Here is a 25,609-nt window from a genome sequence, read left to right as displayed (position 1 = left end):
TAACTGAGCTCCTCTTGAAGCAATTTTCAGGACGCATCTGTGACCCTAGTTTCTGATGATAATCATGTCAAAATATGCAAAAAAAAAAAAAGAGTCAGATTACATGTTTGGTTCTGTGGAGAAAATAATTGATAGGGATACTTTGGGACTGGTTGTTACTTGAGGCTATAACTGATGCAATCGCTGATATCATGCAAGATTAAAGGAACTTTAGTCCAAAATATACTAAAGCTATGACTGTTCCTGAAACAACTCAGGGGACAGTTGTACAAAGCATTCACATTTTTGACAGTAATTATTCAGACAGTTTTTTTCCCGGCCTGGGAACTGATTTTCAGAAACACTATGGGTCATTTGTGTAACCAACTGTGTAACCTGAACCCTTAACTTAAAGGGCTGAGTTTTTGCAAATACTGAATGTATTATTCCTTGTGCTGTGGTTTCTGTCTCGCTGTCTGCTGTCATACTGAGGGCCTTAATAAAGCTGAATTTGGCTACACTCTGACCAAAAACACATGCTAGTGTGGCACAGTAAAGGATTATCCTTGCGGTTTTAATTGCTTTTCTCAATAGTTAAAACCTCAGACTTCAATATCTCCTCTTTCAAAGAGTGTCCACAACAAGTCTTTTCAACAGCAGCTGAATGAAGTGATTCACACGGAGCGGCTCTACAATCACAACTGTACTTCGGCCTATACAATGCTCCCTCTTTGAGCATTCACTGCTGGTCTGTTTATACCAGAGCCAATGTTATCCTGGTGCTCGTGACAACATATGATGTTGATGTTGTTTCAGTGCTGGTGATAAGCTACAGTAGCTGCTGGCTAACAGAGGTTCTTTCAGGCACAGATTTAATGGATGAGGGGGAGGAGCTTGAGTCTGATGTTATATTCACTTAGAATCTCTCTATGAAAAAATGAATCTACATAGCGTGTTTGCTGAAACTGATAAAAGTTTGCTTTGTCATTCCACTAGTTTTCATTACTGAGCACATTTTGGGTGACAAAATTTTGTACTCTTCGCTAAACAATGCCAGTATTTTCCTTTGTTTTTATAGGTTCTCAGTTTTTGTCTTGGGCAAAACATGAAAAGAACATTTTTTTAAGACTTTTCCTTTTTGCCCCTCTAAGTTTTCCTGGCATTTTCTGAGCTCATGTAGCCATTTGTGTCCTCACTATTTTAAATGCAAACATTATTAAGCAAAGGCGACACATTTCATGTCAAACATCTTCACTGTTTCTATGCATGAATACATGTTATACACAAACAAACATAAAATACTGACGATTTAGGAATGAAAGATGTTTTACAGTCAAGAGATTATTAGACCTGCAAACTGGCCCCCACTCCACCAGAGCGCAGGATTGGTGCACTTTCACCAAAAATGCATGAAGTGAACACACCACAACTTCTACTACTTATTCATCAGTTCAGGAAAAACTCCAATGAATCTTTTCTATCTGACTGCCTGCGGACAACTCCTGATCCCATAAATGCTTGCTTCGTGTGCAGCCCTGCCCAATTCTCACACCCTGCCAATGGAAAACACTTTGAGCCAAGAATACAAAGAAACATGATGGCAGGAGCTGGCAAGCACTTTATTCATAGCACCGATGATCTCATGCGCTCAACTTCATTGGGGAATAAGTGACTATCTTGCAGCGATGCTTGTTGGGAAACAGGAAGCTCCTACCAGAGACACAAAAGCAGGAAGTGCCCACAGAATCACATCACTCCCTCTGTCTCTGTCTTTGTCCTCTCTTAATATCTATGTTTGTAACTTTCTTCTGCTGGCAGTCCCACCGTGCTTTCACTTGCCTTTCTTCCATCTCGCTCTCCTGTGATTTCCTCCCTCCGGATCTTATTTTCTGAAATATATCTCCCTCACCTGTTTGTTTTTCTTGAAATGTATAATATTATTTCTCCAGTCCCTGTCAGCTCTTGTCACATCTCCTTTAGAGAAGTATGTGTATGCACAGCTTCTGGTGTTTGCTTTCACACCAGTGTTAAAAAAAAAAGCCCTGCAGAATCCCATACCACCAATACCTCTCCAGTTTCAGAGTGTGTGTGTGTATACAGTAGGTGTGTGTATTTATACATCTGTACTCTTTGTGGACACATATAGTCACATCATGCAGTTGCACATATCTAAAGTTCTATCCTTGGATTCTTGTTTGGCTGATATATTTTAAGTGTCCTATTGTTGACGTCCTCTGAGTTTGAAGTGGCTGGATAGCTTTGACCTTGAAGCTAAAAGTGTACCTGTTCTTTTTTGTAGAATCACATGTAAAGCACGGAAGTCTTTTTTTTAATTTAAATTCCACATTCAAAGTATTAAAGGGGACATATTATGAAAAATCCATTTGGACAGTGTTTTTGAACATATATTTGGGTAACCTGAGTGTCTACTGACCCACAAAATGTGAAATAAATCCATCCAGTCTTTTTATTGTGGTCTGCATGAGTCTTACAACACTGAGAAAAATGCTCCGTTTCAAATGTGCTCAACTTGTGATGTCACAAGTTGGATTCTGGTTAGAACAATCCCCTCCCCTCCCCTGATAGCTCCACCCATGGACTCCATCATCAGCCTAGAACAAAATTTTTGCGCAGGTCTGCCATTTTTATTCTCTCTACAGAGGAGTGAGTTCTATCGGGAAAACTCAAGGGGAGCTCATTGCATTTAAAGAGACACAGACACTAAAACGGAGTGTTCTGAGAGAGCTGGTTTACACAGGGTCTCAAACCTCCTCTGGTGCTTGATTCATGTTATATTTTGACCAAAGCACAGCACAGATGTTTCATTTAGATGACAGGGGACTGTTTGAAAAGGTAGAAAAGGTGTATAATATGTCCTCTTTAAGTTAAAAAGCTGTATAGCAGAAATGTAACTCACATCATTACTGGAAGTTAAAAACCATGTATGCAGTATTGCAAATCATTTTATTTCTGTTTGCACTTTTTATTGCACAGTTTTCCTGGAATTAGACGTACAATTGAGACATGTATCTTTGAATAAACCGAAAAGTGGATTAAGGTAGCTGAGGACCCACAGTTCTTTTACTTTTTCCAATTTGAACCACATGATTAGGATGTAAAAAAAAATGTGGCACCACCTGACTCTATGTAGGACTGTAGTGAAAGCTGGACAGATGTTATGTTATATTTTAGTCAAGAACTGAGACTACACAGTGCTGGAAAAAAAAGAAGCTAAAATGTGTCATAACAAAAACTGATGGAAAGCATTTGCTAATGTTACTCTGTTATCCCATCTGTTCAAGTGTGTTGGACCAGATCAGCATGAAGACTAAACATACCGTAGCCTTAAACATGTACACTGTACCTTTGTACGAGGTCTTCCAGCCTCTTCCCTTGTTCTTCGTCCTGTTCCAGCTGTTTCCGCCTTACCTCTTCTTCCTCCACTCCCATACCCTGGAGCAGCCATCGCTCACGCATGGCTTTGGACTGAGGAGAGAACAGACACATATAAGGTGCTTGCAGAAAGATTTCAGACAGTGTTTCATATTCATGTAGACATATTAAGTAAGAAGTAAGAAAAATCCTCCTCAGTTCATCCACTGCGTATGAAGTACTGTTTGTGTTTTTAAATATTCTGCATATTTTCTTTCTCAGTGAGATTAATCAAACTTGGTCAATTCATATTTTAATAATATATCATATTCATTATCTTAATAAATAAAAATCCTGCCGTATTCATAATGATATCTTTGCTCAAATGAGGCAAGCTGGCTAGCCTGCCAGCAAACATAAAGCAGGTTAAAGGTGCCCTGTGAAGATTTCTAATAAATACAAAAATGTTGTTTACTCAGTTTCTCATCAAAACATCTTTTGTATATAAATGATTTTTTTCCTGATTAAATCTTTGTGAAAATGAAATACTTTAAACACAACATTATTGTTTTTAACATTGTTTACATCAGTGCTTTCAAGCCAAACCCTAATCTGCCCTGCCCTTTCTTTATGCCTTGTTAAATTTCTCTGTATCATTTACATCTTCGACTGTTGACCAGCTGCCTGAAAAGAGGCATGCATCAGGTTTCCAAAAATATTTGCATCAGGCAACATTAATTTGTCAAACTACAACACAGCCTGGAAAGATATACTGCAACACTCTTTCAATAGCCCATCTTTTGGATCCTTGCTGAGATATTCTTGATATTATTAGATACCAAATAGACCTTTATGATGGAGACTATTTGTGAGAGAGTTGTGAGATGACTGCCAAGTGCAGCTACAACAAATAAATAAACAAACACGCAGGCCCACACATGCACACAGTTTTATATTGGTCCTAAAGTCTGCTGTTACTCATGGGAAAACACTGTACAAAAAATTAACCCCATCAGGCCAGGAGAGCTGCAGCTTACAGGCCCCATCATATTTAGTAAGGTAAGATATGTACAATAAATTACAATATTTCTTGGTCCTACTCAGTCTCAGACAAAATTGTTAATCAAAAAACAAGCCTGCTTGTTTTATGCCTGAAGGAACTATAATATTTCCTGCAAGCTTTCATTTGGGATTCTTGTATTCCTCTTTTAACTGACCCATCCATCTCAACAGGATATCAATTAAATGTACAACTGTTTACAGCTAACTTTTTCATTTCTAGTTTTAAAGGACTAAGCAGATGTTAATAAACCGGGGTAATGGTTTTAGCCTGTTGACAAACTAGCACAACTATGTTGATTATATTGTCTCTGGTCCTCCAGTCTTGAATGCAATTTTGTCAAAAGTGTTGTCTTATATCTCTAATAAAGTCTTTAGGACATTTTTTTATACACAAGATGTACAAACTATGGGTGGCCTCTCACTAGATGTGCATCAACAGTGGTTAAAGTAACAATCATCTCATCAGCCTGGGGTTGCTTCTTTAAAAAAAAAAAAAAGAATCCCAGAGCTGTGTGGTAATGTCCCCGACGTTTTGTCTTTGTCTCAATGTCTGTTCTGTTACCACAACAGAGTCGTGCTGGAGCACTCAGCGTCACCTTTTGCTGTTTACTGTCACACCGTGGCTCGGCTGTAGGTCGCAGAGCTGACTATTAACAGAACGAGTGCCTGCATATAAACACATTCTGACACACACCACGCAATGAGCTCTGCAAAAAATATTCCAAAGCATTTTCCCACCCGCCGTCAGAATGTGACAGCAGGAGTGTTTGTTTGTGGGTGCATGTGTGGCTGCTGCACACCCACGGTGTCAACCTAATGTCCTGTAAATCAAACATGATGTCATTGGCGTATAAAACCAGTTACATTTGAATGAAACTCAAGTTTGTTAACAAGTCTGAAAAAAATATTTTGTATAGAAATCCAATTTTGCCCTTGAAATAAAGTTAAACAACAGAACATCTTATACTTTGTCTGTTTTTAAATGGCTTATTGCTCTGTTGTTCTGTCCTCTGCCCAATTTAAAAATAAATAAAAAGAGCTCCATTTATTCTCTTTAATGCAGTGTTGCTGTCTATTTTGAAAAGAAAAAATAGCAACGCAAATATAGTTTTCTAGCTTAGATAAAGGACAAGAAAATAACAAAGAATTCCAACTGACTTGTGCTGGACCAATAGGGCAGCATAGATTATCCCTTATGCAGTTACTTTTCCACATCCACATCCATGATGTTAGACTCCCTATTTTGCTGTTTCAATCATTTACATTTGAGATAGGGACACCAAAAGACCAAGTCAGTCTGTAAAATGTAACAGTGCTCTATATGAAAGGCAAAAAAAAAAACAGTGTAGAGAGTATCATTACATGGGAATAAAGTTTGCTTGACCACTTGAGTGGCCAACAAAGCAGTGATGGATAAAGTTGTGCAGGATAATTAAGCAGTCCTCTGAGAACCAGGCGTACTCTCTGCTCTCTCCCACGCTGTTTAATAGACTTTCCATTTCCTGTTTAGCTCTGACACACAACTACTGTGAGCTCTCTTAGAAGAAAGGTTTGGGGCTGTTTTTAAGGTCTCGGCTATGCTCTGTAGAAACTGAAATTACCAGTTCAGAACAGAGCAAGCATCAGATCCCCAAAATACACAGCTGCAAGATGGAAAATGAACCACTAATTAAGACCTGCAAAAAGTGCAGACTCAGGCTTCCTCTGCTCTGACATCATTGTGATGTTTACACTGTCCCAGACACAGCTCAACGCCTCTGTTCTCAGAGGTCCTTTATCAAACCTCTGGGCTCCAGTCTCCATTTCCTCTCCTGGGACACTAAATCTCTGGAGAGGGGACAATACAAACCCTGCTTCATGCTGTCTGGCTATGTCGCTTTCAGAGGTAATGGCCATCAAATGGGTCTGTGTGACCAGATGCTGATTACATCTGGATTTCAGGCCTGATGGTGTTGTATAATGAAAGAAACTGTATACAGACTCTTTGGGGGCTTCCTGTTTTTTGAAGTCGATGATAGCAGTGTCAGCACATCAGGTTTGGTTAATGTCATTTAAATGATTACTTGTACTTTCAGTTAATTCTCTAGAATAGCACAAAGAGAAAAGAACACGACCTAGGAGAGGTGTTCTTCCTTTAGACCCATGCAGGTGTTTCTCCTTTCTTTTCTCATTATTAGCGGCCAAATATAATATAAAGCTGGTTGCAAAGGTTGGGTTAATGACCTCGACTGTGCAAGAGTGTTTTTGACTCTGTATTTGAGCCTTGCATACGTATGTATCTGAAATACACATAGGATCTGACGGAATCTTTCATCCGTGGGAGTTTTCAAAGGACACATTATTAACATTGGCACGAACAGTGCTTGACAATCGGACCGTACAGCATATTAATGAGCTTTGGCAGTGCGTCGTAATCGATGGTAAATGGACTTGAGCTTGTGTAGCACTTTTCAGGATTCGTGACTACTCAACTACAACTCAAATTGCTTTTACTGTACACTGCAGGTCACACCTATCCATTCACACTCATTCACTGATGGTAAGGTTGCTATGGAGAGGTTGTGTGTGTGTGTGTGTGTGTGTGTGTGTGTGTGTGTGTGTGTGTGTGTGTGTGTGTGTGTGTGTGTGTGTGATGGACTTTTTTACATTTTTATATAAAATACTTTTCTTTTGTGTGATCATCAGAAATAATGAATCCCATTTATACACATTCACATTTCGTCTTGCTCTATAGGTCACATCAAACATGTGGCTGCAGGAGCTGGGGATCGAACCCCCGACCATCTGAATGAGAGACGACCGACTTTACCACTGGCAACAGCCGCCCCATACAGTCGATACACTCTTACAGTGTGTGATCTATACAATCCCACAGCACGCCCTTAGATCAGTTTATTTTTTATTTTTTGCAGCTTGGCCTAGACAGCAGAAACTTGGAATTAACACTTCCCAGTTACAGAAGCTAATTAAAATGATCAAACATTTGAGTCATTCATGCCAAGTGTGTTTAAAGGCTCTAATTGGAGAATGGAATGTATTTTTATTACAAATATTAAAGCTTGCTATGTAGTATAATTGGCACCTACAGTAATTTCCCCACCCACGCTGCATCTGTGCAGCCTTAAGAGCTACAGGATTTTCCGTACAACTCACCAAAGGGAAAAACAATTGAAGTACGCAAAAAGAGTTTAACTGATTATTTTTGGTGGAATTTTCTTTTCCTTATGTTTTTTTTTTTTACTGCATATTTATGCACAATTCTGATGAGGAAACCAAAATGTAAGTCTTACTTGTCACATAGGAAACATTTTCTCATCTCAATTTTGGAATCATACATTTGATACAACACGTAGGATGTCTGCATCAGGTTTGTCTCCTCCTGACAGGGTTGTTTATGTTTTCCTGAGTTTTCCTGAAAGTCAAGGGCCTATTTTTTAGTAGGTTGAGAGGTTCAAGAACTCCAAACAAGTTACTGATTCCGGAAAGCTGTTATGTTTTTCAATATCACAATCTGTCAGCTTTTTGCATACTTTTTAGACAGCGGTTGCTCTCTGAACGTCAAATCAATGTTTACTTGAAACATAATCTTGGTCTTCCAGTAGTGGCTGGCAGTAATTATTAAGGGATACGTTTATGTGTGTTTGGATTTGAGTGTTTTTCTAGAGAGAGGAAAACAGCCAGGCCTGCGGTGCTTGGCCAAGGGAAACTGCTTTGACAGGCCTGCACACCATGGAGCTCTGAGATTTGGATGTTTGGAAGGAATGCACCACTACCTGTCAGCCAGGCACAATAATCAATGCATAAAAACAATTACAAACACATGCAGGTAGGTGTAAAAGCAGTTTACAGGGACACGTGATGTGTATCTAACGGAACACTGTCTTTTTATTCCTAGCACTTAGGGTCAAGGCAAGATCTATGTGCAGGACAAAAACAACAATTGTGGTTTGAGCAGATGAATGAGTGTCATAGACACAAAGCTTCTAAATGGGACCATCATTTAGTCTTTTCATCCAATAACTTCTAACCATAAACTTAAAGCCCTACCTTACCTTCACCTTAACATTGACCCCATTCTCATTCAATGCTAAATTCAGCATCCGACCTTGAACTGACTGTTACCTCAAGTCTTATTCCATGTTTATCTTGAACACACAGACGCCCCAAATTTAACAATATTAAGCTCAGATGTAGCCTAAACAGCAAATACCTATCACATATGAGCCTAATGAATACACTGCTAAGAAGTGAGCAGAGAGCTCCATAAGTATATTAAAATAAAGAGATTTTGTCTTATACCAGAGCACAATGCTTCTTCACAGAATCTTCATGAGATCTCCATCTTGATAGTCATTGTGTCTTTTATGTAACAAGGTCCCTTGACTCTGTTGTGTGTGAGATGAAGATGACAGGGCAGAGCTACAAATAACAGGCTAGGCAAATTTAGCGGAGTATTTATATATACTCTACTGAAACTCCAAAATGGTGAGATTAAATTAACTCTAGTTTTGTACTTTAGTATAAATTACAGGTCCTACTACTTTAGTTATATACTGGACCTTTATATTCTGGTACTTCCCAAGGAGTAACATATTTTTTACTGTCCCCACATGTGTCTGACTGCTTTAATTGTTCCTTTTGTAATAATAAAACTGAAAGTGAAAGGATTAAGCAATCCCTTTTGTTTCTATTCTTCTAGTCATTGTCTAAATTTTAAAAAAAGTCATTTTGGATAAGCTCTTAAATGTTTTATTTCAAGGAGGAAAACTATTTTCGACAACTGCAAGACTCCGACAATATGATGATCTTGAAGAATTTAAGGAATCAAAAATGGTAAATGGACTTGAGCTTGTATAGCGCTTTTCTAGCCTTTGGACGACTCAAAGCTTTTACACCGCATGTCACACTTCCCCATTCACACACATTCATACACTGATGTCAGAGGTTATGGAAAGTAAAGTGACCATCAGTATAATCCCATTCACACACATTCATACGCCGCCGGGAGCAATTCAGGGTTAAGTGTCTTGCCCAAGGACACATTGGACATACAGCTGCAGGAGCTGGGGATCGAACCCCTGACATTCCGGTTGAGAGATGACTGGCTCTACCACCTGAACCACAGCCGCCCCTAACACAATAAATGTCAAAACAATAAAGTACATTTACTGAGTCTGTTTTACTTCCTGGTGTATAAAAAACACTTTGTGTTGCGTTTACTTGTAAATCTGATCGATGAGTCATTGACAGGAACTTGGTTTTTGCTAACTCAGGAAAGATTTGTTTCAACGTGAGATCGCAGGACTGCGGTGTAGAAGAATATTTCAAAGTGTGGCCTTTGCATATTACCCAAATCACACAAACCAACCTTGAGATGCTGTAGTTGTAGTACCAGGTCATCGAGCTGACTCCTTTTGTCTTCAATCTCAGTCTGCCGTTTTCGCTTCTCCTGGAGGAAAAAAAAGATTTGAAAATCAAGTCTGAAGTCAATTGAAAAAATCTTTTGATACAGTCAGTAATCTCTCATCATTAAATTTTAATAAAGGCCCGTGGGAAAGAAAGAAGAGCATGGCGATACACTAAGAATGCTGTTGTATTGATTGAATGTTTAAAGTTAATACTCTTCAAGCAAGATCCCTCCAGGGCAATTGTGGTTTACATATACAGTATTTCATTACAGGTGAGCTGTATTATAAAGTAAACCATCCAACTCATTCTACATGGATGGGTTACAGAAGAAACATCTCAGTTTAAATCTCTTGTTTTTACAGCAAATAAACAAAAGAGATCAGGCAGTAACAGCCTGTACTTTGAACTGATTCAAACCTAAAATAAAACGATACTTCATTTCTTTAGTTAGTGCAGCCCTTCACGGACCCTATCTGCTGCTCAAGGGGAGAAACATGATTATGTACATAGGAAGGAAGTTAAGTATAAGGAGGGTCAGAGGTCGGGGCTTATCGAGTTTGAGAGGGGTCAGGGTCTACAGGCTATCTGAAGGGGAAGGATTAGGCCTTGAAGCCTCTAAGTGACTCTGTGGTTGAACTCAAGGTAGAGTGATCAATCTTAGCGTTGCATGGAAAGGAACAAGGCTGATTTAGAGAGGGCGGGCTGTCTGCTTATTGAGTGGTTAGAAAATGAAAAGTTCTGAATAGACTGAGGCCATGTGGAGTAACTACCTTTGAATTTACTATGACGAAAAGTGCATGGGAATATAAACAAAGCAGATCCCAGAACAACCATGGTGCGGGGCCAAAGGGCATGAGACCCTGTGGATGTGTACGGGGCTTTATCGCTCCTTCTCTCAGCTGGAGCAGAATGATGGTGCCTGGGTTGTTTCCTGTTGGCTAAATATAACCATTAGGGAAAACCCCATAATGTGAATTATCATGGGACCACATCTCAAAGAGAGATGAAGAGTGACAAAAAAAAAAAAAACATGAGGATCACTTTTGAAGAAAAATGGATCATAAAGATGGGAGAAAATGTAATGATGGGGAAAAAAGTCTTGATAAAAATAAAATGATCAAGTTTAGGCTAGAGAAATTGTTCCTCAAAAACACTCCTTTTAGTGTTATGGTTGTTCACCACTTGTTTAATTTTGTTACATCATGTACCCTAACTGATCTGAAGCATGTCTTTCTCATTTTCTCCATAACTGTGTTTCTCTCTCTGTACCTGGAAAGACATCATCTGTTCCAACACTACATCTTAGGGATGTACAAATCACCCAACATCAGCCCATAACTGCCTGAAATGGCTGGATCCCCTACTGTGCCAACTATTGCATTTTTTTTTTTTTTTTTAAGATTTATTTTTGTTCCCCCCAATGTAGAGACAGGACAGTGGACCGGAAACCAGGGAGAGAGAGAGAGTAGGGAACGACATCACGGGAAAGGAGCCACAGGTTGGACCCGAACCCAGGCCGCCCCCCAGGAGGACTACAACCTCTGTTCAAGGGGAACGAGCACCAACTTCTACGCCACCGACGCCCTTATGTATTCGTTTTTAACACGTTTATGTTAAAAGACATGTTTTAGAAAGAAAGAAACACTAAATGTGATGCATAGGAACATTAAAAAATGTGACCAACATACATTTCAACTGATTTTCCTATAAATGTGAAAAACAAAAAAAACAAAGATCATTCAACACAAAACCACAGAACTAAACAGCTAAACGGAACCTTTTGATTTGATCAGTCTTGCCGGGAGAACACATTTCAAAGCTGCACGCAGGCCGTGAAAACAGCTGCTCTAAACCCGAGGTCATCTCTCTTTCCTCTCTCTCTCTCTCTCTCTCTCTCTCTCTCTCCGTCCTTCACACACACAGGTGCAACCACACATACCACAACAACCTACACAGCAGCAGTTCCCATGGCTTGTGAAGTACAGTCAGAGAGCCAGAGAAGAGGAATGGTCACCAGATGTCAAGGACATGTGGTCGAGGAATGGACAAAACACACACACACACTCGCACAAAGCAAACACACATCTACAGAAACACTCAAAAACAAATACAGTCACAGGTAGGCGCTTGTACACATCGATAAGAGAGGACACAAATATTATTTTTTTTCACAAAAAAAGACAGTTGTGTGTGTTAATGCAGGAAAAATCCTTTCATCTAGCTATGATACCAATTGATTTCCATTACATTCCTGACATATGATATGTACAGAATAGGCTTTATGTACATTTACATCATGTTCAAAAACACATTCATTGAGTTAGTCTGACTAAAATTGGACTTTAAAAATATCTTCTAAACATGTTATTCTGACCTGAAATGAGAATTATCGAAGTCGTGCTAACCCGCCAAGCTAATGTGGTTTTGAGTCGATTTATTCTTGCCGAGCGCTTGAGCGAGAGTGCACAGACGAGGAGACATGGTTTATGTTGTGTCAGCTGAAGGAGTTAAACATATTGAATGGAAGAAAACAGTTTGCTGCTTGCTAACTTTTGTCAATTGTTTGATATGTGGAAAAAAAAGGGTAAACCGGTAGAAGGTCCAATTGAAAGGAGCTGGAGGGGGCTTATCATCACATACAGTAAAGTCAGACATACTTCTGTCAATAAATCTACTCTTACTGTGCTTTCATAATGGGACAGGGAAAGTGAATATAGCCTAATAGAGGTTTAACTGTAGCTCAACTGAACTGTGCACGTAAACATACTGAGATGTTACTTAAATGTCCTTAAGGCCATAAAGCAAACAAACAATAGCTCTGCAGCAAACAACACAGACTCCTCATTCATTTCATGAGGAAACACAGAGGGGGTCCCACCACAGACAGATGTGGAAAAAAACAGAAAAAAGAGAGAGCATTTGGGGACTACTTTTTTTTTTTCAGAACACACACACACACACACACACACACACACACACACACACACACACACACACACACACACACACACACACACACACACACACACACACACACACACTCAAACAAACAAACCACATATACATTGAAGAATAACTTTTAACAATAATGGGAAGACGATTTATGCAGCTATATAAACTTAGTCAAATCCTTCCTCAAAAGACAATAATAGGCACAATGACTTCACCACTGTTTAAAGTCATTTTGCAGCACATGATTGAACTATTTACACCGCAAATGTTCACGTGTGAGCTTCTGGAAATATATATATATAGTACAACAGGCAGTGTCTCAGAATGAACTGACAGAAGATAAGGCCCTGCTTACTGATTACTGTGAGTAGTACTTTCTTTTGTTTGTTGTCTTTGTTCCCAAATCAACACCTAAACTATAGCCACTGAAAGATTTCCCAAGAAATATGAATGAATGCAATTATAATGCATATAATATAAGGAGGTCATATTGATTACTACAAACTTGGGAGGTTTTAGAAAAGCTCATAAAGAAGAATTCAATTGGAAAATGTTTCTCTCAAAGCATATTATATTTAATAATGTCTTTACAGGGGTGCTGGTGACTCAGTGGTTAGAGCGCGCGCCCAATGTGTGGAGGCTGTAGTACTCCAAGCAGGCAGCCCAGGATCGAATCTGACCTGTGGCTTCTTTCCCGCATGTCATTCCCCACTCTCTCTCTACCCGATTTCTGACACTATCCACTGTCCTATCTCTCTTCGATGAAGGCACAAAACGCCCAAAATACATCTTAAAAATAATAATGTCTTTACTCATTATCCAAAAACTTGACTTTTTTTGTCTATGCATTATGTTCTCCTTGGCACTTTTGCAAACTGAACAAATATCTAAAATGTAACTGCAGCAGACTGCGCAGCTCCCTGGGGTCATAGAGTTCATAAAAAAGCATGCTGGATCAGTTCATGTCTCTACCTTTCAAACTCAAGCAGAAACTGTTTAGCTGGAGGGAAAGCTATGTCTGAAAAAAGTTAAGAACATTTTGGTTTGTTATAAAAACAAGTTATTAGAAAAGAAGGAATGAATCTTCAGCTTTGTACAGTAGATCTGACCAGACAAAGACCTTAGAGCCGGACTGTTCACTGTATTTTCCTCCAGAACACACATCCTCCTCCTCAGGAAAATATGTTGGCATTCTTGGTGGCACACTCATGACTTCCCACACTCTGACTCACACAGTCTTTGGCCCCACTTGGCTTGCTGCTAACAATCTTCATACAGAGGACATCACTTTTCCCACTTCTGCTGACACCAGCCAGAAATGTGGGTTTCAAAATAGAATTCTGTGTATATTTTAAAATTGTGAAGCCCCACCGAAGGCTGTTATGTTATGATATTGCTGTTGATTTATAAAGTTTATGTTTAAATGTTGGGAATTTGAGAAGGGTCAATGACTGACAGTAACCCATTACATGTGCTATTAACTTATGTCAGCATGATTCACTTTTCTGTTCAAACACACAAATTGCAAGAATCTAAAAAAGTCAAAGGCTGATGACACTTCAAACCAAATTCTCTTAGGTTTTGGGGTGCTTCCTTTAGAACTGTTGCAAAATTTTCACATCCCCAAAAAAGAAAAATGAGCAAAAGATGTCTAAATATAAAAATAAAGGCACACTTGTGCTTGTGCTAGAACACATCTGCTTATAAACAACATTCTGCCCTATGGGAGCTCACACACCCAACATGAGGTCACACATAACATGTTTATAATGTGGAAAAGCAGTGATGTAACACCATTTCAAGTTCTGCTGATGTTGAGATTGTCAACAGAAGTAAGCAACAGATCAGATGGGTCACATTCAGCACATGCCAACACACCCAGCAGAGATATGTCAGGGTGAAGATCATCTTCCATCAGGCAGCCATACCTGAATGCTTAAGGGACACAGACTGAAATGGTCCTGCAGTTTAAATGTCATTGGTTTGATTCGCACTAACTTCATGAAAACAACATATTGACCAGATCAAAGGAAACATTTCAGAGTCAATAGCAATCCCGTTTTAAATCTGGAGGACGTTAAATTTGAAGGCATCATGTATAATCTATTGCTCACTAATATTCCCTAATATATCGTACTGTGAGGAGCTGTGGGGATCCACCTTAAGAGCGACTATAAATTCAACAGTTGTTCTGCAAAAACAAGCCATAGGTTTTATTAATAAGACTGATTATTATGCTCACACATTTCCACTTTTTCTAAATTCATGTGTTGTGAAATTCAAAATAATGCAAATAGTGTGAAGAAAAGTCAAAGTCGCATCCAGAAGCTATTTAAAGGTTCTTTTCAATTCGGGTGAGAAAATATGATTTAAGAGAAGTTTATTTTACAGAAAGCAAAAAAAGGTGGGAAAAGGAGATGTGTTTGAATTGTTGGGGTGAAATTATGGAATGACGCTAATATAAGTTTAAAAACTTCTTGGTTTAAAAAAATGCTTCACAAATCAATTTTTGATGCTTATAACTGTGACTGATTTATGATTTATCTGTTGTTGTTTTTCTTTATTCTAAGAATGTAGGATAGGCTTTTAGAAGCAGTTTGCTTCTGCCTATACCTTTTCAGTCAGTATGTAATACATGACTGTTGATTTTGTTTGAACTGTTGATTTTATTTAAAATTATTGTATCATGTATAATGACTGAAGAAAATACTCATACTCAAAATATGCGTATAATTGATCCCAAACTGAATCTCTCGGCTGAAACCAACACTGAGGTGCTACAAACTGCAGCTCCAAATGTCCACTTGAAGCTGGCTACTAAAGTTTCCTGATTTACAGCACAAGTAAACATGTTCACAGTCTGGCAAAGTCTGTTCTCTTTGGCACATTTCCCTGTTCAGATATAGAGGGGATGAGTTCAGTTTGTTTAGGTGTTGTCATGGGGGTTTCTTCCATTATCTTTAGTCAATGGCCTGCACCTTTTCAGACTGACTATTTTCTGATCAATTGACAGGATGTCAATCAAGAACTTTGGTTAAAATGAACAACAATAGATGAATAATAATAATATGTGGACACAGCTGCAAATTCTGGCAGAGTCCAAGAGCCCATTAATCCATTAGTCCTCCCAGGTCAATGCTAATGTGTTAGGTCAAGCGTAAACAGAATGCTAACCTGCTAGCTCTTTGGCCAATGTTGGTGTCAACAAATGCAAACTTAACACATTCCTGAAGTGTCTTACACGCTGTAGTCATAGGATAGCAGCAGGTGTTGCCTATACTCATCATAATGTCCATTTAGGGGATAGAATACATACAGTACAGCTGCATGCACATGGAAGTACACACACACACACACAAAACAAGTCATGGTGTCTGCCTTAACAAACTAAAGTATCTGCTATTAGGAGAGTAATGTGATAACTATTTTGCTGCATGCATAAAAGTATCTGCCAATATTACTGATTGTCTTCCCACTGCTCTGTTGTGTCACTTTGCATTGTTTACTATCCACTTAGGTTCAAATGTCATAAAAAAATGTAATAGCCGCAGTGTCCACTAGAACTGCATTCCAACCTTTACCTTCTCAAGTTTCTGTGAACTCTGACTTCATTCACTGGCTCACACACATACATATATGCATTCACACACAGACAGACATACACACAAACAAGGCAGAATGTCCAGCATGGCCAAGACAGCTGCTGCTAATTTTAGATGGCATGTAGTGCCTGGCGTGCCCCAGACCCCCGCAACAAATCACACGCCCCTTCCCCCATCAGACTGGCTTTGCCCCAAGCACCCTCCCCATCCCCATAAACTGCTGAAGGCTGGATACCAAGCCTCCCCTGGTCACCTATCCACTCCTGTCTCTACAGGGTTTAGTCTGCTCAGTTTGAAGTTGCAAACACCCACTCTGCCAAAAGATAAAACTTAAGTAGCCTATTGAGCAATCAGATGCAGGCAGTCAGACACACTGAATGACATTTTGCCTGGCTCAATACGATCCCACAGTTGTGTATAAGTGTGTAATGCGTCTTCAATTACAGTATATCTGTGACTGAGAAACCTTTTTTGTCTTTAGGTCAACTGGACCAAATAAGCCACACTGCACATCGTGTCAACTAAACAAAAATCTAAAGATATAGCATCTGTTATATGTTTGTGTAATTGCTTTATTAGGCTGTAAATTATCCAGGGTTGCAAACTTAATGCAGTCTCACCCCAGATAAAGCATGCAAAAACAATTACAGGAAAGTGTCTTATTAAGGCAGACATGTTTTATGGTTAAAGATTACTTATAGGGATCAACAATCTCCCAGAGAAACTAATTCAGGCTACTCTTGTTGCTCTGCAACACACAGTTGTAGTTAACAGCATTTGAAAGCAGATTATATGATTCACATAACTTACTGTTGTTACTATACAATTATTGCAATGTAAGTCTAATTTTTAAGAACAGTGAGAAGTCTCTCTTTTCATCAATTTATTTTTATTTTAGTTTAATGTGAACACTCACAATACTAATTTGATAAACAGGTATGTTTGTGTTGGAGCACCATGCAGTCAAATAAAAATGTATCCCTATGTTTCACATGTGTTTGCACAAAAGCAGCAGAAACACAGTTCTAGTGTTGAAAATAAGAGCCATAGGAAACATCAGCTAGAATTAATGCTTTCTCAATATAAAATCAAATCAGTTTTCACAGAATCAATGCTCCCAACATGTCACTCCATGAGAAAGTTGAGTGCACAAACTGACAAGGCCTGCAGGCAGCCCAGCCCCCAACTCTATTTACCTCTCCTTAACGCAGCCCATTACCCTGGCCCTCCACTGCATGCCACAGCCACAAATCTCAGTGCATGCCAAGGTCTAGCTAAAGCATCCCCCGCTCCTTCACCCTGCTCACTTGCTTCTGTTAGCAATCACTAAGTGGATCCAGAACACTGACCGGCTTCCTGATTGACCTTAAATTACACAGATTACTTTTAATCATCCAAAGAGATCAACATAAGGTACAATAAATACAATGAAGACAAAACTGCTTGTGAGTCTTCCAGGATTCTTAACAATGCTAATAAAGCAAAGAGGTTCTGAGCTTAAGGCGATCTTATTGCTGTAACAAATCTCTGCTTCCCTGTAGCTCTCCTCATTTTCTGTCTTTTCAGAAAACCTTAACACCTCATCTCACTCCTTCTGCACCGCTTACTAATTCCCCTCAGACTTGGCTCCGCGGCCTTATGTGCATTTCACTGTGTGTGTGTGCGTGTGTGCGTGTGTGTGTGTGTGTGTGTGTGTGTGTGTGTGTGTGTGTGTGTGTGTGTGTGTGTGTGTGTGTGTGTGTGTGTGTAAGGGGGGCAACTAAGAGTCCAAAGGGCTGAGGTCATTTGTGTAAACAGATCACAGACACAACACAGAAGTTAGGAAAGCGTGCATGCAAAGACACACACACACATAGCATCTGTGGTTGGCAGGCCACTTGGGCAACTGCTGATTAGAAAGATGAACATCCTTCATTGGCTGATCTTAAAACCACATGCAGGATTCTGGAGAACACATATAAACACAAACGCATATACAAACATATGTAATCATTTTTCGGGGGAACCCTGGCCGTGCCTGATTCCCAAAATGCTATAATTACATGTTAATTATACACCAATAACAGCTTTGGGGTTTAACAACATGACATCAGAACTGTTTCCTAATCTGACCAATTAGTAGCCATGGAAACCTGAGCTGCTGTCAGCTAATAAGCCTTAATCACTATCAGACTGTAGGAATCTTCCTCTATTTGTATGTGTAGCAGAAATATGTGCAAATTGACTAATCAAAAACTGAAAAACACTTTCTCACTCTATGTTTTACAGAGCGTTTAACGCTCTTAGTAATCATTAAATGAACCAGTAATATTTTTCAGTTTGGAGGCAAACTTCGAAAAGCTGACAAAAACAGACAGATTTAAGACATATTACAGCTAGTTTGTTGAAGTTTTACACAAGTCATAATGGGGACATCAAATACATTGTGCAGGAGCAGAACATTTCCACACAGGGCCACTTTGGTAAAATTATAAATAACTATTTCAAAAGTGGGCCTGCTTGCATGAAGAGTTATTGTTAGGAATGAAATTCTAAGACAGACAGGAATGAGCCCTTTTCACACATGCACTCCTCAAAATTTCAAGCAAATTTCAGGCGCTTGCCTCTACAGTTTATCAACACTATGTGTAATTGGAAGTATTCACTGTATAAATTAAAATATGAAAAAGAACATGTTGGCAAGCAGAAAGAGTAGGCGACTTCATTACATGTACAAAGACCTTTCAATGACACGACATAAACGTCATCACCCTCTCCCGCTTGCTCGCTTTAAATTCCCTGAATATTACCTGCGTTTCGCAATTTTAGAAAGAGTCCCAACCAACTTCTTGTTGTCGCCCCATTTCTTGGATAATTTTTTACAAGAAAGCTTGTTGAAAGAATTCTGGGTAAAATAGAGGTGAAAAATATGGCTGTTTGCATTCACACATGTAGCTTACCCTGCAAAATTGATGGGGAAGGCTCATAAAAATGCTTGCCGTGTTTGGTCTGCTTAAAGATGGATAATAATGACTTTTCATTTTTGTAGATGTGAAAATTTGATTGAGGAAATTAGGTCACTGGAGCTTAAATGTCCAAGTTAAATACTGTAATTTCTCACCTCACAGTTTTACTCCACAGCTGTGATGGAGCAGGTATGCCTCCCTTTTTGCCAAGCTAAAAAAAAAATTAGCTGGGTGATTCACAGCTATTAGTGCCATTCTTTATGCATGAGCCACACAGCACACAGACCTGTCTTTATGGGAAACTAGCATTACAATAGCAGCTGCCTGCTACCCGACAGGGATGATTCTGTTCTATTTAATTAGTAAATCGCAGCTGCCAACACTAAACTGAAACTTGAATGAACTGTATGACAGTTTAAATCTCAGTCTGTAGTAGTGTGTTTTCACACGGCGATGAATGTCTAACCTTTAATCTGATTTTAAAGGAAGCTTCAGATTTGGTCTTGAGATCTCCTTAAGTATTGATGAGGACAGGCACTGATGGTTATGACATGAAAACTCAAGATGTAAATTATTGATGGAATCATTAGCATGTCAGCTGCTGACCAGAGTCAGTGTGTAGTAACTGTACACAGTGTACAGTGTACACCTTTATTCAGGAGTTCAGAAATATTTTTTCAGACAGCCAGAAAGAGCAGAGAATATATTGTGTGCACTCAAAATTGTTTAAGACATTGTTATCCAGTTTTCTATGATGATTTGAACTTTGTCCTGGGACAGTTTTTAAGCCAGCTGAAACTGCTCCTTGTTTGGAAATGCTTGATACATTTGATTTACGGTCAGATGAGGTTTTATAAAATCCTTCTCCTTCCTTTGAGGTGCCAAAGGAAACCCTCTTCAGCTCCTGTATTTACACTGGATCTGAGCTTGTCAGCCTCCTCTGAGGCCAGGAGAGCCTCACTGAGTTGTTAGCGCTAATAGTGTATAAGTGTAGTAGTAACCCTTCTCTATTTAAGTGCCGCTCAGGGCTTGAGAGCTATTAGTACTGCAATTGTCTTTGATTTAGTGTACATAAACAAAACTGAGACAAGACAGTTGTTCATTTGGAGGAGACAAGTAGTCTCAAATGGTTTACTTCCATTCAACACCTGACCTGTCTTTAAAGGTCCGTCAGAGATCAGGACTTACACTCTCTGAAAAGTATTTGGTCGGAGCAGTTGTATTGCTTGCAACTGCTGCCCTCATAATATTCTGCAAATTCTGAAATGTCTTCGTGCACAAAACACAACAACGTATTAACATGATATCATAATTGATGGTTTTGACATGTTTGGTCAAATAAAAATGTATGAATGATTCAAAAAACAGAAAATGTTTTGACTCAAATAAACTTTCCGCTGTCTCTCCTCACGTAATTTCCTGACTAGTTCAAGTCCACGCAGCCTGGTACAGCTTCAGGTTCAACGTGGCCAAAATACTTTCTCCATCTGCCGCTGCCACAGTTCCCCCCCCCCCCCCCCCCCCTCACTTGTGTGTACGAATGAGTGTGCATGTGTGTGTTCCTGTGCCGCTGTGCGTCTTAAGTGTGTGTGGTATGCTGTGGTTCCTTGCTGGCGCCAAATTTAGTCCAAGGCAGTGACTCCAGGTCTAACTGTTGCTCTGAAGTCCTACCAGCAGCTTCAACAAATGCCTCAGTGATCATGAAACACAAAGTGTATGTCGAAACATGTTCTTGACCACCTTGCAGCTGAGATCATATCCTACCTAGGAAAGCATATAAACCTTTAAACCTCAGACATCTGGCAACAAAAAAAAAGAAACAGGGAAAGATCTGATTTTCCACCAACTTTCCTCTGAGTTGGTTTCCCTCCCAAAAAAAGAACATGGAAGATGATGAAAGCTGACGGAAACAGCGAGACAAATGCAGCCGACTACAGCAGCAGTGCAGGGCAGAAGGCGGGTTACAGTGTGTGCGGCAAAATTCATTTTATACGACAAAACAAAAAAAGGTGTCGGTGGCTATGATGTCATGCTTTCAGGCTCCCAACAGATTGAACTTTTTCACCTTAGACTGAAATATACAAAACAGATGATGATGATGGATTTTAGTCACATTTATAATTGGGCAGTTAAACTTTAGCTTCAATGATCATAAAGGTGATTGTCTTACACTAATTACAGGAACAACAGAAGTCAAGGGGGGGTCACTGTCATGTCTAGCACCATTGGTGTTACTGTTGCTTCAAACAGATTCATTTGACAGAGTTGAATAAACCTGAGCAAAGAGGCACTATTTCCCGCCCTGTCTGTGTGTTTGGATTGGCCTGAATGGAACATGAATGAACAATGTGACTAGCTAGTGAGAAGCACAGAGAGCATGACAGTGAATGAGAGATAGAGAGGGATCAGAGTTGCAGGAACTCTGATGTAACACACAGTTTGACGTAATATGGAACTGTGAATGACAGACTGACATGGAGTCGAGGTGAGATGCAGTTCCCATAAAGCCCTCGTTTTTTTTTGTTTTTTTTTTAAGCGACTGACAAACAGAAAGCAAAACAAACACACAGAGGGCCAGGGGAACATGAAGAGAGCAAAAACAGATATTTCAAACCCAGTCTGACTTACCGCCAAGGCCTGCAGCCTCTCTTTGTGGAGCTGAGCCTCCTCACACGACATCCTGAGGGGGGAAGCAGGGGAGAGGGGAGTGAAAGGAGAAGGAGACGTGAGATCTGGGAAAGACAGAGGGCTGGAGTCCCTCAGCGAGAGACAAGAAGAGGAGGGAAGTAGAGGAGAGAGAGGGAAGAGAAGAAGAGTATCCAGACGAGGTCCTTCTTCAGAAGTAATCCAACCAGAGACAGGAGGCAGAGGGAGAAGGAGCTCACACTGGGAGGACGCAAAGAATCTCTCATTCACTGGACATGTGCCTCACACTCAGACCATGTACTTGCATTCTCTCTCTCTCTCTTTTTCCCTCTGACTCTATCACCCACTCTTTCTTTTGCACTCTCTGTCTCTCCTCCCATTTGTCCCCTCCCTCCCTCCTCCCACTCTCTCTCTCTTTTTTAGGCATGGACCATGTGTGATTAAACAGCTGGGAGGAGCAGCTGAGAGAGAGAGAGAGAGAGAGAGGGAGGGAGGGAGGTAGAGAGAGAAGGGAGGTAGGTAGAGAGAGAAGGGAGGTAGGTAGAGAGAGGTGGTAGGGGAGAGACAGAGCGAGAAGTGATGGCATGAAGGGGGGGGAGTGTGGGAAGAGAGAGAGAGGGAGTCAAAAGCGATGATAGAGAGAAAGAGGAAGAGAGAAATAAAATGCAGAAGTCAGGAAAAAGGAAGCAGAGGAGTGATTTATCATACTTGGAAGTGCAGACCAGACAATGAGAAATTGCAAACAGCTTGAAACTAAATTAGTCTTATTTTTTTGTCCCTAATCTGCTGTCCATATTCTGTGTCTGAAATACAGGAAACTGTAAATGCTTTGATAATTAATTATGCAAAAATGTGGATTCCTCAACAACATTACCATAAAATTACATTATAGCACAAACTCCTACTGTAGAAGGCCGACATTCGTCCGTATGTCAATAAGTTTATAGAATTACTGCTGTCAATATGTGCTGTTTTTGGACAGGCCACCTCTGAGCTGTAAGCTGAAGCAGATTCAAAGATTGAACATTTCTCATATCATGTCATATCATTTCAAGGGTCAAGCAACATACACCATAAAAGAAACAAAACATTCACCGAGTGTTATCATAGTTTCAAAATCTGATCTGTTTGATAAAATTCCATGAAACCACAGGCAGTTGTGTTGCCCACACACAAACAACCCTACAGCTGACTCTTCAGGATCTATTTTGGTCACTCTGGTCGTACATTTATTCCAGCGCCTCTCAAAGTGACATCAATAAAAGCCTCCTACTTTAAAAAAAAAAAAAAAAGCAGGAACAGGACAGTAAAAAATGTGATAATTGTGCCACGCAGAAGATTGTGTTTGGAAACACAAAAAGCAAATACAGCCCTTTAAAGGCACAGCGTTCAATGCAGAGTTTGTAAATGGGTCACTGTTACCTATGTCCCATTTTTTTCTACCATAGTAGAATTCCATTTATTCTTCCTTTAATTTATTTTTTATACATTTGACTTAATTCTTTATCATTCCTCATCTATTTCCCCCTTTTCATTCAAAACCTCTATTTGTATTCCCTCTTTCCCTCCGCCTTCTCCTTTCTTTTTTTCTTGTTCTCTTTCCTTCAACATACACATAATAAAATCTCCTGTCCCATATCCAACACTTTCTTTTATTAACTCTTTGAGTTCTTCCTCTCTTTCTCTGTCACCCCTTTACACCTCTAACCTAGACTTTCTCTTTCCCCTACATCCCTCCTTTGCTCCCTCCTGAACCCTTTCTTTCTACATTTTCTCTAAATCCCCATCTCCTCCATCCCTCCAATAAACCTCCCTTTCCAAGCCCCCATTCCTCTTCATATCCCACCTGTCCCTCTTCTGGTCTATCCATTTCCTCCTCACACTTTCTGTTCTCTCCTGTCCTCCTCTCTCTCCTTTTTCTACATCCCTCCTTTCACGAGTAAACGTCCTTATAAGGAGAAACAACAGCAGCCGTCCTGGACAACTCTTAAGGGAATACAGAAGCATGTAACACACACACACACACACACACACACACACACACACACACACACACACACACACACACACACACACACACACACACACACACACAGAAACACACACACACAAACACATAAAAGGCAATGCATTGCTCCAGGAAAAGTGTGTAATAAATGTCTACAGCTGGAGAGTATCTGTCCTTTAAAGCCACTGAGCAGCTGCAACACTGAATCAAGGAATACACTCAGCTATTGCTTCCTTATTAGCATGTGAAATGTTAAACTGTTAGATTTTGTTATTTGATGGTGTTAGGGAGTTGTTACAAGTCAAATAACCCACAAAAAGACTTAAAGATGTATTACATCATTTATTAACCACTGAACAAAGAGAAGTCACACCTTCTTCAATCCAGCTGTACCGACTTTTTTAAATGCTGCAGGTCTGCATATATTGAACCTTTAATGTACAAATCTGGATTAACAATCACGGACTAAATAGAAAAACATATCACATGTGTTTTGTTCTTAAATGTGTGTGTCTTCAGATGTTTTATTAAAAGACTTATTTCTGTTCTACCTTTATTAACTTGCTTTTACAAGTCTTGCCTGGCAAATGTGATGCAAATGTGGAGCCTTTTTGATATTTTTTAAGAGGAGACTGTTGTATTTAGTAACGGATAAATCCCTCTTTGGTGACATTTTACTGCAGCTACATTGGATTTTTGCATTTTATGGTAATTATCCCTCATTTGTTTCCCCTCTTTCTTTTCAAAAGTTGAATCTATCTTGAAAAACATTCATTTTATGCTTATGCTTATAATTTTATTTTAAGATAGCTAAGCAAAAAGAAGTGGTAAATTAAATGTGTGCTTGTAAGCATGCTGTTTTGGTGAACACCACTTTACTGCTTCGATTCACTCTCTCCTCTGTTTTAAGGAGCTGGCATCCCCCTCTATGATATCCTCTGAAAAACAGTACACTATCTGTCCAGCGCCAAACAGCAGCAAGAAGAGAATGGCAGCTTCCCGAGGGAACTTAGAAAGACCAGAAGGAGAGAAATGAGAGCAAATTGACTTTATAGCAAATTTTTACTGCTGGCAGAGTTAACATTTCAGATTTAAATGCCGATTTTGCAATAATGATGTGCTAACAGCTTGTTTCATTTCATTGCAATCATTGCAATAGCCTTAAAAAATCTCTTTATACATAATTTAACTGATCATTTGGAAATGAAATGCATTTGACAAGCTAGCTCACATGAGAGATGGAAAAAATATTTGAACACATTGTGTTGAGATTGACTGTGGTAACATGCAGGTTGTAAACCATGACCTGTCTGGAGTCTCAGTAGTATGAAGCTTATGTTAAGGAGCCAGTCTCAGCTCTGCAGCTGTCGAACTCTACAGCCAACAGTCCAAGACTTCTGGCCTCTGAGAGTCTCTGTTTGACCTGGATTTACACCAATCATATCATTATGATGGCTGCTCATACTGTCCTTACCAATCATGCGTTCTAACTTGAACATTATTTTACTTCTACAATTTTTATTTTATTTCCTCTCTACCCCCCAAAAAAAAACAAAAAAAACTTTTTAACTTCCTCCTCCCCCTCAAACCTTGTAATTCTGGCGTCAGCTACGTTGGTTCGTCGTTAGAGACAA

At 39.6% G+C, this 25,609-nt stretch overlaps 1 protein-coding gene across 5 annotated transcripts in view; it reads right to left on the bottom strand.

The window, feature by feature from the left end:
• The window catches only part of LOC109986360 (PALM2-AKAP2 fusion protein), an 83,853-nt gene that overhangs the window by 53,004 nt on the left and 5,240 nt on the right, over nt 1–25,609 (bottom strand). For 4 of the 5 annotated variants that reach the window (XM_065965378.1, XM_065965375.1, XM_065965374.1 and 1 more), the window contains exons 2-4: nt 21,950–22,001; nt 9,782–9,862; nt 3,344–3,465 (exon numbers count right to left, since the gene is read on the bottom strand). In XM_065965378.1, coding sequence (XP_065821450.1) covers nt 3,344–3,465; nt 9,782–9,862; nt 21,950–22,001 — 255 coding nt within the window. The remainder of the gene's footprint in view (nt 1–3,343; nt 3,466–9,781; nt 9,863–21,949; nt 22,002–25,609) is intronic. The other variant, XM_065965377.1, reaches the window with a different exon arrangement.

The sequence above is a fragment of the Labrus bergylta genome, chromosome 17, assembly GCF_963930695.1.
Source record: "Labrus bergylta chromosome 17, fLabBer1.1, whole genome shotgun sequence".
NCBI classification, from domain to species: Eukaryota; Metazoa; Chordata; class Actinopteri; order Labriformes; family Labridae; genus Labrus; species Labrus bergylta.
The sequence above is the reverse complement of the archived record's forward strand: the minus strand, read 5'-3'. Positions and strand labels throughout refer to the sequence as shown.